This window comes from Bacillus rossius, chromosome 1 (assembly GCF_032445375.1).
Source record: "Bacillus rossius redtenbacheri isolate Brsri chromosome 1, Brsri_v3, whole genome shotgun sequence".
Classification (NCBI taxonomy): Eukaryota; Metazoa; Arthropoda; class Insecta; order Phasmatodea; family Bacillidae; genus Bacillus; species Bacillus rossius.
The window spans coordinates 128200340-128216659 of record NC_086330.1 but is presented as its reverse complement, the minus strand read 5'-3'; the positions used below and the strand labels follow the sequence as shown (position 1 = coordinate 128216659).

Below are 16320 nucleotides of genomic sequence, written 5' to 3'. Positions count from 1 at the left end.
GTAATAAAGTTAGTATTAGTTTTAAATAGAAGTTTAGGTTAGATCGTAGGTCAAATTACACTTAAGATCGTAGGACAGTAGTGATAGTCACACACTGGTAATGTATGTGAACAAGAAAGATGGATGCCGACGAGCTTAAGAATGTAATGGCTTTCCTAGCCGAGTTGAAAAATGATATGAATGGAATGAAGTGGGGCCAGGAGGATTTGAAAAAGGACCAAGAGGAAATTAGCAATAAAATGGAGGGTCAATTGATAATAACCAAGAAGATATGACGAATGAACTGAATAACTGCCAAGAAGAAATTAATAACTGCCAAGAGGAGATGAAGAATGCTATGAAGACATGTAGGACATCAAGAAGAACCAAGAAGAAATGAAGAAGATAGATGAAACCAGCATCCAGTTGGAAGGCAAATGCAGTGAGTGTTTGAAGCAACATCTAGCAGAACATGAACTGACGGCGCAACAGCTAGCTCAACTCGAGCAGGCCACCGAACAGCGAGTATCAGCTGTAACTGAAGAGTGCCGTCGGATGATCAAGGAAGCTACATCTTCTACGAAACTGAGTAGTTCTTTTGGAGACGTGAAGGTGGAAAGCGCAACTGATCACCCAAAGTTCAAGCCATTAACCTTTGATGGCCAATCGGCATTGGCTGTCTACAGGCGACAGTTCGAGGCAGCTGCTGAAGTAATAGTTGGGACGATGAAGAAAAGGCTACGACACTCTTATTGGCCCTGCGAGGATCTCCACTAGAGCTGCTGCAGACCATACCAATTACAGAGCAGAAGGACTATGGAGTATTGGTAGAGGCCCTTGAGCTGAGGTATGGCGACCGACACATGGGCGAGGTGTATGGAACAGCCCCGAAGACACGTCAACGTCATCTTCAAAAACCCTCCAAGAATTCGAAACCGACATGGAGTGACTCGTGCACCTCGCCTGCCCAGAAGCACCAACAGAGTTCCGCCAGCAGCTAGCTTATAAATGGACTCAGAGATGCGGAGGTTCAGCAAACTCTTCGTTTGGCCCTGCACAAGAAGAGCTGCGATGCTCTTGTCCTCGCCCTGGAAATTGAAGGTTCCTTCATTGCCTCAAGAAACAGAGTATCAGAGGGAGATAGGCTGTGACAGAACCTTACCACCAAGTGAATGGCTGATCGAGTACTATGAAGAGCTTATACTCGAGACACTAAGGAAGCTGTTGAATGGATCGCAGTTTCGGAGATCAAGGAGACAACAGTGGTTCTTCGTCTGCAAAGAACTAGAAGACATCCGGCGTGAGTGTCCGAATCGTGGTAACAAATTATTAAGGAAGCTACAGCCGCTACGAAACGTATGAATTATTCCGGGAAAATGAAGGTGGAAGATGCTGCAACTGGCCACCCAAAATTCAACGACTAGAGACCCTCTTTAAGCGACGTGACACGGAGCGACGGGACCGTGCGAGTAAGACTGAGTGGCGCGAGACTGTGTGTGGACAGGTTCGTGGTAAGGGGCGAACCACTGTTGAGCCTAGCTCCAGTGAGGAGTGCGGACTGTGGAACTTGACAGATTCTTAGCGATTAATGAAAATACATTTTTAATTGTCAGTTATTTGTGAACAGGCATTAAGTGTCGTGCTTTAATTAGTAATGTAAATATTAGTACTAATAAAACTATATACAAATTAATTGGGCTATCCTACGAACCCGTTTTCTCCACTCGTAACAATATGTTTTTAAATAAAATGTTAATATAAATAAATTACCTAATGATATAGGTATGTTTTTAGACTATGCCCCTCCCATTATCCTTTAAAATATATTAACAACTGCTTTTAAAATAGGTTTTAAAATGTTTGTAAGTTAATTTAACTATAATCATATGTTATTGGTATGTCTTCGATACAAACCCTGTCTTTATTCGTTTTGACTTTAATAAATTATAGTATAAATACATTTTTAAAGTATTTCAAATAAATATATTTATAATCTTATGACGTATGTAAGTACTGTACTCTATGCCCTTTCATGTGTACCATAATGTAAATACATATCCTATAAAAATTATTTAATGTAAATTTTGTAAATAAAACAGTAGATATATGATAATATTGTATATGTATACTTTTAACATGCGCACCTTAATCCATACCATATATAACAACTTATGCTAAAAATACATTAAAATATTTAAATATAATTTAAAATATAGTTATAATTTTAAAAATAGGCATATTCTTGAACTTAGGCATGAACTGGATTATAACTGTTGCGAAACTACGCGAAGCACATCAAGCTCACTAACTTTATCTTTGGTTATTTTCAGAAACCTTGCATGAACCAGCGCATGAAATGCAACATAACTTTTCCGAAACCACCCGAGGCACATTAAATGCACCGAATTTGAGAAAAATTGTAGGAAGTAACTAAAAATTAGCGTAAACTAACCTGGGTTGCGTTGGGTTCGGTTAGGTTATTACCATATTTTAAAAACGAATTATAGTTAGTTTTAAAAAGAGGAAAATTATTTAAATTTTTTCCCTAAAATGAATACTTTTCGTATATGTATCACGTTCGGCATTATTTTAAAGAACTCTACGTTTAATTTAGAGTCCGAGTTTCGTATTATAAGTGTATTTACAACATGAGAACACATGAAATTTCTCGTTAAATAGGTTAGCTGTTTACACATCACTAGCGAGTACTGTAAGTCTCACTCACTTTTGTTTTTGTGTGTGCAATTGTTATTGAGAAGTAAGTAGGTGCAAAATGGGTGACTTTTATGTGGGACCTTTTATTGAAGAGATAAAACTGAGGCCGCGTATTTGAAACTATAAACACAAGGAACACAGGGAACTCAAATCGTGGTTGGTTTAACTGGATTGTAAATGTTACCACCACAGCTGCCAATAGCGTAAAATGGCCCTTAGCTGCTAACATGCAAGCCAAAATGGCCCATGATGGCTGCGAAGGTAGCTACCCTGGCGTGGTGGGACTTGGGGGCTCACCATAATGAATAATAAGGACCCATCCCAGAGAGGTGAAGCAGGAGGCAACGTTCTGTCTTGGGTGTAGCGGATGGTGTGTTTAGCTTGCAGGTGGTGCCTTTCCAGATCAAGACTGTAAAGAGGGTAAAAAGTGGAGGGGGATTTTTTGGAATTAAACCTCTTTTATGATAAGTGTCCTTCCTATACAATATTAAACAATAACAAAAGGAAAAACAAATTCATTTTTTTTAAATTGACAATAGTCTGTGAAGATAAGTTACAAAATATTTTTCTATGGTTCTGTTTATTGATTTTTACTTTGGAAAGGAACACCCTCTTGACTTAGTTTATTGGTTGCCTTCCCCCCTTACCATGACTGTTAAACGACTTTAAAACTTTGTAACAAGAATAAATACCTAACAGTTTTATTTTGATGAAGTCAGATGCTGTAAGTATGGCGCTGTTTAAAATTGGCGTGAGTGTGTGGTACCTGTCTGTGGCCAGTAAGACAAAGGCAGGAGTTGACAGATGTACCTCTAGTGGGAACTTGCAGGTCAGCTCGTAATACGTTTAAGTCTTGCTGTTCACCTTGCTGCCTAATATAATGTCGATTTTGTCTCGGTGGGCGCAACACAAATCACCAACAAACGCGTGCGTGCAATGCGTTAAGGTTGGTCCACAAGCAACGTTTTGAGTAATGATCTACCTGCGCAGTTAAAACTGTGCAGAGCGTCCACATACACTCAGCGGTTCTATTTTTTTTTTTTGCTATACCCACAAGACGAAGTCATCAAGATGGCGGACCGACGTGTAGCAATAGAAACTTAATGGTACCTATGCCAATGAAAATGTATTATAGTAACCTAAAATAGTCACGGAAAAAAAGTAATCTGAAGTTTTAATTTATGTTATGAAACTGAATTACAGTACAAATTACTCTTAGTTTCTATTAGTAATTACGAAACTCCTGTAGTGCATTGGCAAAGAGTGCAGTTAAGATGATCTAGGAATAGTTTACAACGTGGATCAAAACTTGATCACTTCTATTTTTTTTTTTTTTTACTTTTTTAAATAACAGATTAGATTCTGGATTATATATATTGTGCTTTAAGCAAATATGTATTAAAATATTTTATTTTTTACTTTAATATCATCAAATACATGTCTCAGTTCATTGGTTTTATTATTTCATACTACGTAGGCCTACATCGTTTATTTTTACTTTAAATAAAAATAAATTCAATGTTCATAAGTAATTAAAACAAAAATAATCCTCTAGTTAAAATTTCTACGTTTATTAGGAATTGAATATCCATTAATTATTAATAAATACTCTAACACTTCATAGAAACCCACACTTTTAGCCTAAATGAAAATGCGAATTGGTTTTCCTTTACTTTACTTTTAAGTGTATTATGTGAATTATGTGTGTTTCTTTGGTTCACTGTGTAACAAAAATTGTTAGTTCCAATTTCTCAAAGTAGTAAACCAATTTAGTAATCAAGTAACAATTATAAAATATGCGAATGGGTAGCATTTTGTTTACTATTACAGTTATTAGGACTGTGAATTAGCTAGCTGAACAGTCTGATTGATGTAATAATATTTTTTTTATGCTTTAATATGCTTTATTATATATAGGTACATAAAATACATTTAAGCAAACCGAAAATCCCCTGTATCATATAAAATTTATATTACTAGATCAATGTAAATTCAATCTCGTTTACATCAAAATCTTTTTGTTTTAATACTAAACCAGCGTTGTTATATTTTTGTAAGTAAAAACGATAAAGTATAAAAATATCATTCACTAGGTTACATGATTTTTAAAATAAAAAGCTGAAATTTTAATTTTTTTTCAGTATTTGGTCAAATTGACAGCAACATGTATTTCCTAACCCTATATTCTTGCTTTGGTCGGCAACTGTGTTGGCTGGTTTTCTATTAGCCTTCTAGGTATCGTGTGTATGGAGTTAGGAATTCTTTATTCTCTTCTGCTATATAAACTTTTATACCCATGGGAATAACACAAGGTATAGCAGGAAATGGGCATCGTGTGGGGTGGGCTTTAAGGCCAGCCAACATGCAACGCTAGATGAGCAACGATTTACCTGCTCAATTCAAGTTGCGGGCAAAACGTAGCGCGTGGACAGACTGAGATAAATGCTCAAACCTCGGAGAAGAGCACAGAGGAGTTGGTGCGTGTGGACAGTCGCTTCGTTTTCCGATCCGTTTAGACAGCAGTTTTCATACGAGGGTGGCTCACATAAAGAACATCATTATTAATATATTGTTTTAAAGATAGTGAAGATGGCTGACATTCGTCCAGTGCTCTACAGTGTTATTGATATAGTTAATTGAATTATATAAAAGTTACCCTTGTTTGTGAAGAGTTAAAAGTCAAGAGTCAAGTGATAAAGGCAGACGTGCGAAGTATTGGGAGCGAGACAATGAGGTAGATCACGTGGAAAACACCTTCAAGCAATCCCTGCACCTGTTTAAGATATTACTGTTTTTTATAAATTGTCGTTAGTTCCAAGTGCTTGCAGCTTCTGCCAGTTGCAAGGAACCTCAACACTGCAGTCAGCCTCTCGTGGCCAGCAAATGACTTTCTTCTCATAACAGTATTTTGCCTTTCGATGTGTGGAGTCACTAACGGTAGTAAATGAGTTGTATACAGGTATACCGACATCCACACGTAAGTCATTGCACTAATCATCAGACTTGCTTTGCAATTCACGAAATAACCTTGCATGGGAAAAAAAGTTTTTCTTCAGCAGCCAGTGCCTGTTGCAAAAATCGACCAAATAAACATTTCCTCAATGACTGACTAGTGCTAGAATTTTATACGCAGAGACAGACCCCGTGAAAGGGTGCTGAAACGTTAAATACACGAGAGCAGGCACGCTAACAGAAAATAGGTATAAAAACTGCTAAGGAAATGGGTATCACGTGGGGCTGGCTTAACTGACTTAATTACTGGTAAATTTAATTCTAAACAAGAGCGGAAATTCCGCGCTATTCATCCGAACAAGATGAGTTTGAAGGTTGTGTGTTGTGTTCGCCTCGTAGGAAAACAACACGAAGATACCGAGGCCATCTTCAGCGCGGTTGCCACAGAAAACATCTCCTCGCGTGCCAGCTAGAGATTCTGACAAGAGGGATCTGCAACTCAACAAGCTTCAGAAGACTGGTGTTTCCCACTGCGTTTTCACCGAACCCGAAATGGTTAGCACTAGTTTAATTATTTCTGTGTGTGTATCTACATAATAAAACAATAACACTGATTGAAAGACAATGCACAGCTTAAACAGTGGGTCTATAAGCATGCAATGTTGAATAAGAGTTTATTATATAACGTAAGTGATCACTAAGAAAGGATTTTTGAAAATTCATCCCCTAAGGAGGTTAAAAAGGGGATGAACGTTTGTATGGAATTTTTGAGGTTAGAAATATGGAAATTGGTGCTTAGCGTCCTGTTTATAAATAAAAGCCAGCTGTGTCAGCGTTTTTGGTAATTCATAAAAAATGAGTGTCAAATACTTTCTAATTGTAACTGCTAGTATATCTATTAGTTCATGTTATCTCTCCCCTCCCCCCTTTCCCCCTCTATTAAATGTTGGAACCAAGTTCAAATTTTGGGGGAAGGGGTATGACATACCTCCCAGTTAAATGGGGTGTCCGAAATATCAAAACAAAAAAAAAAGCTCCTTTAAAGGCTATTGCAAGAAGAAAAAAAAATGTACTGAATTCAAATGGTCAGCTCAGTCTAGAGTATATATGTTTTTTGTTATTACTCCAGTTTTAATTTTTGTTTGTTTTAAATATTGGAGTTATTAGAGGGGAAAGGAGAGGAAGGGGACATTTCTCTTTGCCCTCTCCCACAAGACCTCAACTGATCTCTCTCTCGCTCTCACTCTCTCTCCCCCCCCCCCCCTAACCAAATTTCCACTTCCCCAACAAACAATTCATGACTTACCACTCAGTATTCTGAGGCTGGGCATTCAGCACGCTCATTGACCAACTTTCAAAACAAATTGTTAGTGCTGGATTTGAAAATAAAAAGAATAAGGTGGCCAGCAGTGACCATTGCCCGTGGATCACTGGTGGAATGAAGGTGAACCCCCCTTTGTGCTTGTACCATTGGGTAGTACCTTTATTTATAGTCCTGGAAGCCGCTTATAGCCACACAAATGTTCGTTGAAAAATCCAGAGGGCACAAGGGAGGAACGGAATGTCCAAATGGTGTTTCTCAAGTAAACCTTAGAGAACACTGTGGATCGTTAATATTAATAAAAGAATTAACAACTAGATAAAAAAAAAACAACATGGGTGATTGTGCCATATTCCCTTGTTTATTTGTTAAAGTTAGAATTTTAAAAGAACTATTTCTGTGGTTGGTATTTTCTGAATTTCGAACATATTATAACTTTACAATTTCAATACATAATAATATTAGACAGATTCAATTTACTAATTCAGGGGCCCCTCTAGAGAAAAAAAAAACATAGACAGAGGTTAATAATAATTTTTTGCGTAGTCTTTTGTCTTATAATAAAACCTTCGTAAAATCAGTTCTGTTATTTTAACAATATTAAAAGTTCACCGAAGACTGGCCATGACGAGGGGGTCGGGAGAAATAAGAAAGTACTGTACCACAAGCATGATCTGGACTTATTGCCGAAAATGTCGTTGAGATGCAATAGCTTCCCGGTCACCGGAGAAGGCTGGCGATTTTCAGGGGGCTCCGCGAAGTTGGAGCCGAACTCCAAGAGGTTGGGAGGGTGGTGCTGCTCTCTAGGTAGGTGACACGAGAAACTAAGGGTTAGCCGACAGCTCCGAGACGAGCGGGAAGCCTACTTACAGGCGTTCGGGGGTAATTTAGTTCAAAACAGTGCCACTAGATGGCACGGGTGAGTCGTTTGGCGCTAGTAAATGGCCCCGGGGCGGGGGCGGGGGGCGTGTCCAGGAGAGTGCCCGTTCAGAGTCCTCGGGCTGCTTCTGAGAAAACATGGAGGGGTGGGGGGGGGATGGGGAAACTGCACTGTCTGTGAGAAACGACGGCCGTTCGTGACGAGACGTTATGCTAACGTCGGGTGGGACATGAGCCGCGCATGACAAAAGGTGCTCATGTCATGCTGCTACTCGGATCTGAGCTCGTCGTGAGAGATTGTCGATGGCAGCAGTTCCTGTCACGAGAGGGGATCGAAATGACAGACGGGAGGCGTGTGGCTAGGCGAGGAAAATTTGAATCGCCCTGCTGAGTTTAGCAGGCGTCGGCGAGAATGCTAGGGGGGGGGGGGGGGACTTAGGCTTGGGAACTTGGCAGGGCCACTGCTATAACAAACTTTAGGTGAGAGTGTACACTGAGGGGGGAAAAATTAAATTGAGTCGCAAATTTAATACGTAAAATTCAGATTAAAAAAAATTGAAAATTTTTGAAAATAGGGCCGAAAATCTAAATTGGCGGCACATACTCCCCCGCTGAAAGGCGGAGCCAGGGTAAGCGACCAGAAGTAAGCAAAAGGTCAAGAGAACTGACCGACTTACCCTGTACCAGAATCGACTAACATAAACTACTAACAATAAACGGTCTCCTTAATACTTAACACACATGATAACACTTCATAAACAAACTTAAGAACTAAGTGGCGCCACTTTAATCTAGACATCTTATCCTAACATACATGTAAACTTTACTGCATTAATACACTTACAATTTGTGCCGGCACTCTTACAAACTAGTACCATGGTTTTTTTTCTTATAACTAGGACCTAGGATTTGTGTTCAGACTCAACAGCACGTGTTGAGTGAGGCATGCCGAATTTTGACTTTAGCTCCTTGGTTCGGAGTAAAAAGGGAAGAAGGAGGCACCTACTTCAGGTTAGGATGCACTTTCTTCAGGTGCGAAATATGCGCACGAGTAAAGAAGGCACCAGAACTGGGGTCGGCTAAGGCGACTGTTACTGGTGTTAGAAAACGTTGGATTTGCCAAGGACCGCTCCAACGGTAGGCGAGTTTGGCTGATATCTTATCGATCGCCTTGCTTTGTGTGTGTGATTTACACAACACCAAATCGTTTATTCTATAGGGATTGTCAGCACGTCCCTTATTGTACCTTTTCTTACTGGTTTCATGGGCCAGGTTTAAATTTTTCTGAGCACGCCTCCAAACTTCCTTTATATCACGAGGGTCGTCTGGCAGAAGATCATTTAAGGACCAGAGATTTGAGAGCGGGTTGTTGGGTCTGTAAGTGAACATGAGTTCGAATGGTGTTGTTTTATGTCCTTCATGACGAGCATAATTAAATGCCATCTGTAACCATACAAGGTTGGTATCCCACTTATCCTGCGAGTTCGCATGGTATGCTATTAAAGCAGACCGGAGGTTCCGATTGAAACGTTCCGCATGAGAAGGCTGTGGATAATACGGGGAGGTGGTCACATGTTGAATGCCATGTGAGAAGCACATATTTTTGAATTGTCTGGATGTGAATAGGGATGCGTTATCTGATACAATAATAGAGGGTAGACCAGATATCTTGAAGATATTGTTTTGCAATGCTCTTATTGTAGTTTCTGCTGTAGCTCTCCTGAGTGGAATGAGCCAGACGAATTTGGAGAAGGCATCTATGCATACAAGAAGCATGGAATGTCCAATTTTAGATCGGGGGAAAGGTCCCACAAAATCTATAAATAATTTTTGCATTGGTCTTTCGGCCACATCAGAAGTAAGGAATCCGAATCGTGTTTTCTGAGCGGGTTTGCTCAGTGCACATAATTTGCACAATTTTATTCTCTCAGCAATGTCCTTGTGCATTCCGTCCCAGCTAAAATGGCGACGTATGCGTTCAATTGTTTTGTAGGTGCCCAGATGTGCTCCAATCGGTGAGGTATGATAATACCTAAATACCATGTCTCTTAGGTTTTGAGGGAGGACAATTTTGAATGTTTTGCTTTGTTTTGTGCGCCTGTACAACAGTCCTTTTGAAAATTTATAGTATTTTGGAGGTGAATTTGATTTCATGTCTTGAATAATTTGTGATAGGTAGGAGTCTGAGTTTTGATGACTCTGCAAATCCGAGAAAGCTAAAGGGAAATCGGTGAGAAGTGCCTGACACGCAATCGTAGGTTCCTCCTGAAGATTAGAGTTGGAGAGGTTCTTTAACATTCGAGAAAGGGTATCAGCTACTATATTTTGTGAACCTCGAATATGCCGAATGGTGAACTTTAGTGATGAAATTTTTGCAATCCATCTGTCAAGTTTGCCTAATTGTTTGGGGTGGGCCAAAAGCCAAGCAAGGGCCTGATTATCGGTTTCTAACAAAAACTCTTTGTGTTCAAGATACTGCCTAAATTTATCTATTCCAAAAACGACAGCTAGGCACTCGAGTTCGTAAACAGATGAAGACTTCTTTTCTTGATGAGTCAGAGTGCGCGAGGCGAAAGCAATCGGTTGTCTGTGTCCATCAAAGTCTTGGGACAATACTACTCCCAAAGCTACGCTGGATGCATCGGTTTGGAGAATAAATGGCTTAGTAAAATCTGCCATTCGGAGCACTGGTGGGCTGATGATTGCCTGTTTCAAGTAATTAAATGCTTTGTCCTGTTCTGGGCCCCACTTAAATGCTGAATTTTTCTTTCTCAGGGCGTTGAGTGGAGCTGCCTGTTCCGCAAAATTAGGAATAAATTTGGAATAAAAATTAACCATGCCAATAAATCTTGAAATGCCTTTAGTGTCTTTAGGCGGCTGAAAATCTACGATAGCCTGTGTGCGGCTTGGATCAATCGTTACTCCTTTACTTGAAATAATATGGCCCAAAAATGAGATTTCAGGGACAGCGAATTTCACCTTTTTTGTGTTTACAGTTAAGCCAGCATGGCGTAATCGTTCCAGGACTTGAGTCAAATGAGTTATGTGTTCCTCAAAGGACTCTGAATAGACCACAACATCGTCTAAGTAGTTGAATACAAATTTAAATTTAAGATCGCCGAAAACTTGATCAAGGAGGCGAGTTAAGACTTGTGCGCCAGTAGCTATTCCAAAAGGGACTACTTTATACTGATATAGGTTCCAGGGTACACAGAACCCGGTGATGTGTTTGGATTGAGGAGTTAAAGGTATTTGGTGGTAAGCTGAATTTAGGTCAAAAACACTAAAATATTTGGCCTTACTAAACCAATGACAAGCTGAATTGAGGTCAGGGAGTGGAATTTGTTCAACGTCTATCTTCTGATTGGCTAATCGATAGTCGATAACTAGGCGGTGACCTTGACCTTTGGGAACCAAGAAAGCAGGTGACGAATAACTAGAAGTTGAAGGCTCAATCACATCCTTATCAAGTAAGTCCTGGATGTGTTCTCGCATAATTTGCATTTTGGGTCCTAACAACTGGTAAGGGTGACATCTCACTGGCGTTTTGTCCAAAAGTTTAATTTCATATTCAATAAGGTGGGTACGTCCTAATTTTTCTGTCAAAACATCAGAAAAACAGTTACATAAATTTTGTACCTCTGTTTGTTGAGCTGGTGTAAGGTGGTCCAAATATGATTCATTTCCATCTTTGACACTTGTGCGAATGGCTTTAACCTTACCCTGACATTTTGTTCCCGGCGAGTCAAAAGAGATATTAACTTGTTTATTAAATTTAAACTTAAAATTTCTTGCTTGCAAATCAATTATCAATCCTGTTTTGGCTATGAAGTCTGATCCAAAAATAAGATCTGTTGCTAGATCCTGTGCAACTAGAAATGGGAAAGTCCAGGAGAATAAGTCGATTTTAATTTTAAGTAAAGCGATTGTGTTCACTTTTAATGGCTGCTCTGATGCAGTCACACATTGGATATTAACTGGTTCAGTTTTGTGAATTACTTTTTCTTTCTGTAAAACTTCAAACAGATGCCCAGAAATGAAACTTCGGACTGAGCCTGTGTCGATCAGTCCTGGAGTTTCGTGGTTGCCAATTAAGGTTTTGGCATAAGGTAAAACTGTAGGTAAATTTGCAAAAATATTATGACAGGTCCTCTTGTCTTGTTTTGGATTGATGCAGTGTTTACAGTACTCTGTAGGCTCATTATAATTTTTTATGTTTTTAGACTTAGTTGCCAATGTGTTTGTCTGTTGGGTATAGGTTTGTTTTGAAATGGACGGTTTTTTGGAAATTTTTTGTTTCTTTTTGCGTTTTCGTTTTGTCTTGTTTTCGCCTGGAGGGTGGCGATTTTCATTGACTGAGTTATGCCAATCAGTTTGTTTATTTGGTGGCACAGAAAGAAAACTTTCTGGCCACCTACCTACATGTTTTTTGGTTTGTGTTGGTAGTGAAAAGGCTGTTTGTTTTTGCTGTAACATTGTTCAATTACATGTCCGGATCTCTTACAGTATTCACAAAATGGTATGTTTCCCTGCTGTTGCCTATAATTTCCCTGGTGATTACTGTGAGGCTGTGATTTAGGGTGATTGTTAGTGTTCGTGCTTCCCTTGTTGGAGTTTTGGGAGGTCGAGAAAATGGGATGATTAGCCGGGAAATCTGGATAGCGGTTCCTTTGGTAATCGGCAAATTCTACATTGGTAGCATGAATACACAGTCTGTCCAGCTCGGCAAAGTTCTGTGGTCGGGTCTGGAAGACCGCTCGTGACCTTTCGGCAGGATTAATGCCATCAAGAATATTTGATACGATTTCATTCTCTGTGACTCCTAAACGAAGAACTAGGGCCGCTTCTTTAATGTCGGCGATGTACCTGGACAAAGGCTCATTCCTGTGTTGTAATCTATTATACCAGTCAAGCCTGAGATTCGTGAGCATCCTGGCAGGAATAAAAAAACTTATTACATCTGCATGGTATTGATCAAAAGTTAAATTATTTTCAATGGCCACCGAGGTTCTTTCACTCAAGGGCGGCTGTGTAAGGGGGAAAACTAATTCGAAAAGTTCCCTCGTTGGTATGTTGCATTTTTGGTGCAACCTAATAAGTTGTCGTACAAATTCAATTAATTTCTTTGGGTCCAAACCATTGGTTTCAGGTAGATTATTTAGTAGCCTTTCGGCTGGGTGGGGAATTTTGCTGTAGAAATGCGAACTATGGCCTTGAGGTTCTGATGTTGGTGGTTGGTGCTGTGTAGTCGCTGGTTGTTCATTAGACAAAGGGGGGTGGAGGTTGTGTCGCGGAAGAGGGGCGGCAAGGGCGAGTGGAAGGTATGTGGTTGAGGGACTGACCTGTGGTATTTGTGGATCGGGTATTGGAATGGTTGGCATGACAGTTGTTTGTGCCCTTATTTCTGTCGAGGTGGATGTGACTGGCTGTGCTGAGGGTGTGATTGGGATGCTAAATGCCAAGGGGGAGGGGTGACGTTCAGGGGTGGTTTGAAGTGATGAGAAGGGGGATGTGAATTGATGGTATGGATTGAAAATGGCTCCTGAGGTGGGTGGAAAACACACAGATTGGTAAGGGTATGTGGAGTATTCTAGAGGAGGTCTGGTGTAAGTGACCTTGGTAACAGTCTGCGGTATTGGTCTGATGACCGTCCCGGGTGGAAACCACACGTGGGTGGATGGCTGACTGACAGTAGTGAATGTGGGTGGACTAGGAAGTTGATTTGTGGAAAATGAAACTGGAAAAGGTGATGCAGGAAGGAGTGGAGGGGAGACTGGTAATGAAGCGCCCTGAGTGGTCTGTGTTTGTGCTCGTTGTGTGTCAGTTTTAATCTCTTCGAGGGGTGGTGTGTTCACTTCAGACCTTTGTGTCTGGATGTCGGGAACTAACCCAGTCGCCTCGAGGCTTGTGTTTTGTAGAGCATTGAGTCTAGTTCTCAACTTGAATCGGAGATTAGGGATCTGCTGACGACATTTGTCTATTTCCTTTTGATAAACCCCATTTAGTTTCCCTCTTGACAATATTACCAGGTTTGCTAGCCTGGTGGCAACGTGATCGAGTCGGGCGATCATTCTTAGTATGTGGGGTTTGTTTGTTTCGGTGGACACTACATTTGCAAATGCTGCAATATCTTGGAATTTACTGGTGGTGACAGTAAATTCACTAATAGGGTCTAAGTTCAAATTTAGAAGTGAGTGTTGTGTTTGTGGTTGGCAAGACCTGAGTCTTTTTCTCAGCTCTTGGGCGTCTCCTGAAGTGGACTGCCCACGAAGCGCTAACTCGTGGATCACCTCGTCTTTCAAAAGATACTCTGGAGTAATCATAGTGAAAATCAAATTTAGTGTACCCTTAAACCACAGAAGGCTTAAGAAGGAGTGAGCGTCTGCTCACAATGACCTTGAACCTTACCCTAGGCTTACTTACTAAACATAAAAACACTCTTAACTTAACTTATACTAGTAACTCACAAGGAGCCTTATTATTTTTTCTTTCTGGTCGCCACCCTGTTCGCACAGATTCTAAACCCACAAATTGTAACGCAAAAATTACGTTGGTCAGGAGTAATGACCTTTAAACAACAAGGAAGGGGAGGTTCCTCTCGCTCGGCGGGCGTGCGCGCTGATTAGATAAGTCGACACCGCGCCCGTCGCTGTTTGGGTTGCGGGGGTGTGAGGGGGGGGGGGAGAGAGGAAGGCCGTAGTGGAGGCACGGTTAACTGATAACACACGTGCGCGCAGCCGAACACTGGCCGCGAAACGGAGTGGGTGGGGAGGTCAGCTGGGAGGCGCGAGGAAACACTCGCCTGTCTACTGGTGTGCAGCGGCCATATTCAACATGGCGGACACTCTATGGTCCGTAAAAAAAAATACCGGACTATACGTACACATACTCATTAATAAAAGGGAGATAAAAGAATTATAATGATGAGTGTAAATTTTCATGCAAAAAGACTTACTATAGTAAAATAGATATAAAAATACGTTGGCCAGTCAACGTTTACAATACTATAAACTAAAGTTAAAAATTATTTAAAAAAAAACTGTTTACACTTATTATCATTTAGTTTGAAAGTATTTGTAATTTAGCCAAAATAATAGCAATGACCACAATAAACACAGTTTAGATGCAAAATTACGTTATTACAGATCCGATAAATTATATAAACTAAAGTTACTGCTATCACTTCTTGAACTCTCTTTATGTTCTATTTAAAATATACCCTGTCAAAAATTTATTAATTTAAATTAAATTTTTTTTTTCTTAAACTATGCTTATAAAGTATGCTTCTAACAAACCACGCTCTGCTACCACTTTCTGAACCCCCCTTTGTGCTTGTGCCATTGGGTAGTACCTTTATTTATAGTCCTGGAAGCCGCTTATAGCCACACAAATGTTCGTTGAAAAATCCAGAGGGCACAAGGGAGGAACGGAATGTCCAAATGGTGTTTCTCAAGTAAACCTTAGAGAACACTGTGGATCGTTAATATTAATAAAAGAATTAACAACTAGATAAAAAAAAAAACAACATGGGTGATTGTGCCATATTCCCTTGTTTATTTGTTAAAGTTAGAATTTTAAAAGAACTATTTCTGTGGTTGGTATTTTCTGAATTTCGAACATATTATAACTTTACAATTTCAATACATAATAATATTAGACAGATTCAATTTACTAATTCAGGGGCCCCTCTAGAGAAAAAAAAAACATAGACAGAGGTTAATAATAATTTTTTGCGTAGTCTTTTGTCTTATAATAAAACCTTCGTAAAATCAGTTCTGTTATTTTAACAATATTAAAAGTTCACCGAAGACTGGCCATGACGAGGGGGTCGGGAGAAATAAGAAAGTACTGTACCACAAGCATGATCTGGACTTATTGCCGAAAATGTCGTTGAGATGCAATAGCTTCCCGGTCACCGGAGAAGGCTGGCGATTTTCAGGGGGCTCCGCGAAGTTGGAGCCGAACTCCAAGAGGTTGGGAGGGTGGTGCTGCTCTCTAGGTAGGTGACACGAGAAACTAAGGGTTAGCCGACAGCTCCGAGACGAGCGGGAAGCCTACTTACAGGCGTTCGGGGGTAATTTAGTTCAAAACAGTGCCACTAGATGGCACGGGTGAGTCGTTTGGCGCTAGTAAATGGCCCCGGGGCGGGGGCGGGGGGCGTGTCCAGGAGAGTGCCCGTTCAGAGTCCTCGGGCTGCTTCTGAGAAAACATGGAGGGGTGGGGGGGATGGGGAAACTGCACTGTCTGTGAGAAACGACGGCCGTTCGTGACGAGACGTTATGCTAACGTCGGGTGGGACATGAGCCGCGCATGACAAAAGGTGCTCATGTCATGCTGCTACTCGGATCTGAGCTCGTCGTGAGAGATTGTCGATGGCAGCAGTTCCTGTCACGAGAGGGGATCGAAATGACAGACGGGAGGCGTGTGGCTAGGCGAGGAAAATTTGAATCGCCCTGCTGAGTTTAGCAGGCGTC

At 40.5% G+C, this 16320-nt stretch overlaps 1 protein-coding gene across 1 annotated transcript in view; it reads left to right on the top strand.

Annotated features, from left to right (window-relative positions):
- LOC134535123 (GRIP and coiled-coil domain-containing protein 2-like) overlaps positions 1–16320 on the top strand; it is a 197824-nt gene that overhangs the window by 24067 nt on the left and 157437 nt on the right. Inside the window, exon 4 of the mRNA XM_063374105.1 lies at positions 6046–6201. Coding sequence (XP_063230175.1) covers positions 6046–6201 — 156 coding nt within the window. The remainder of the gene's footprint in view (positions 1–6045; positions 6202–16320) is intronic.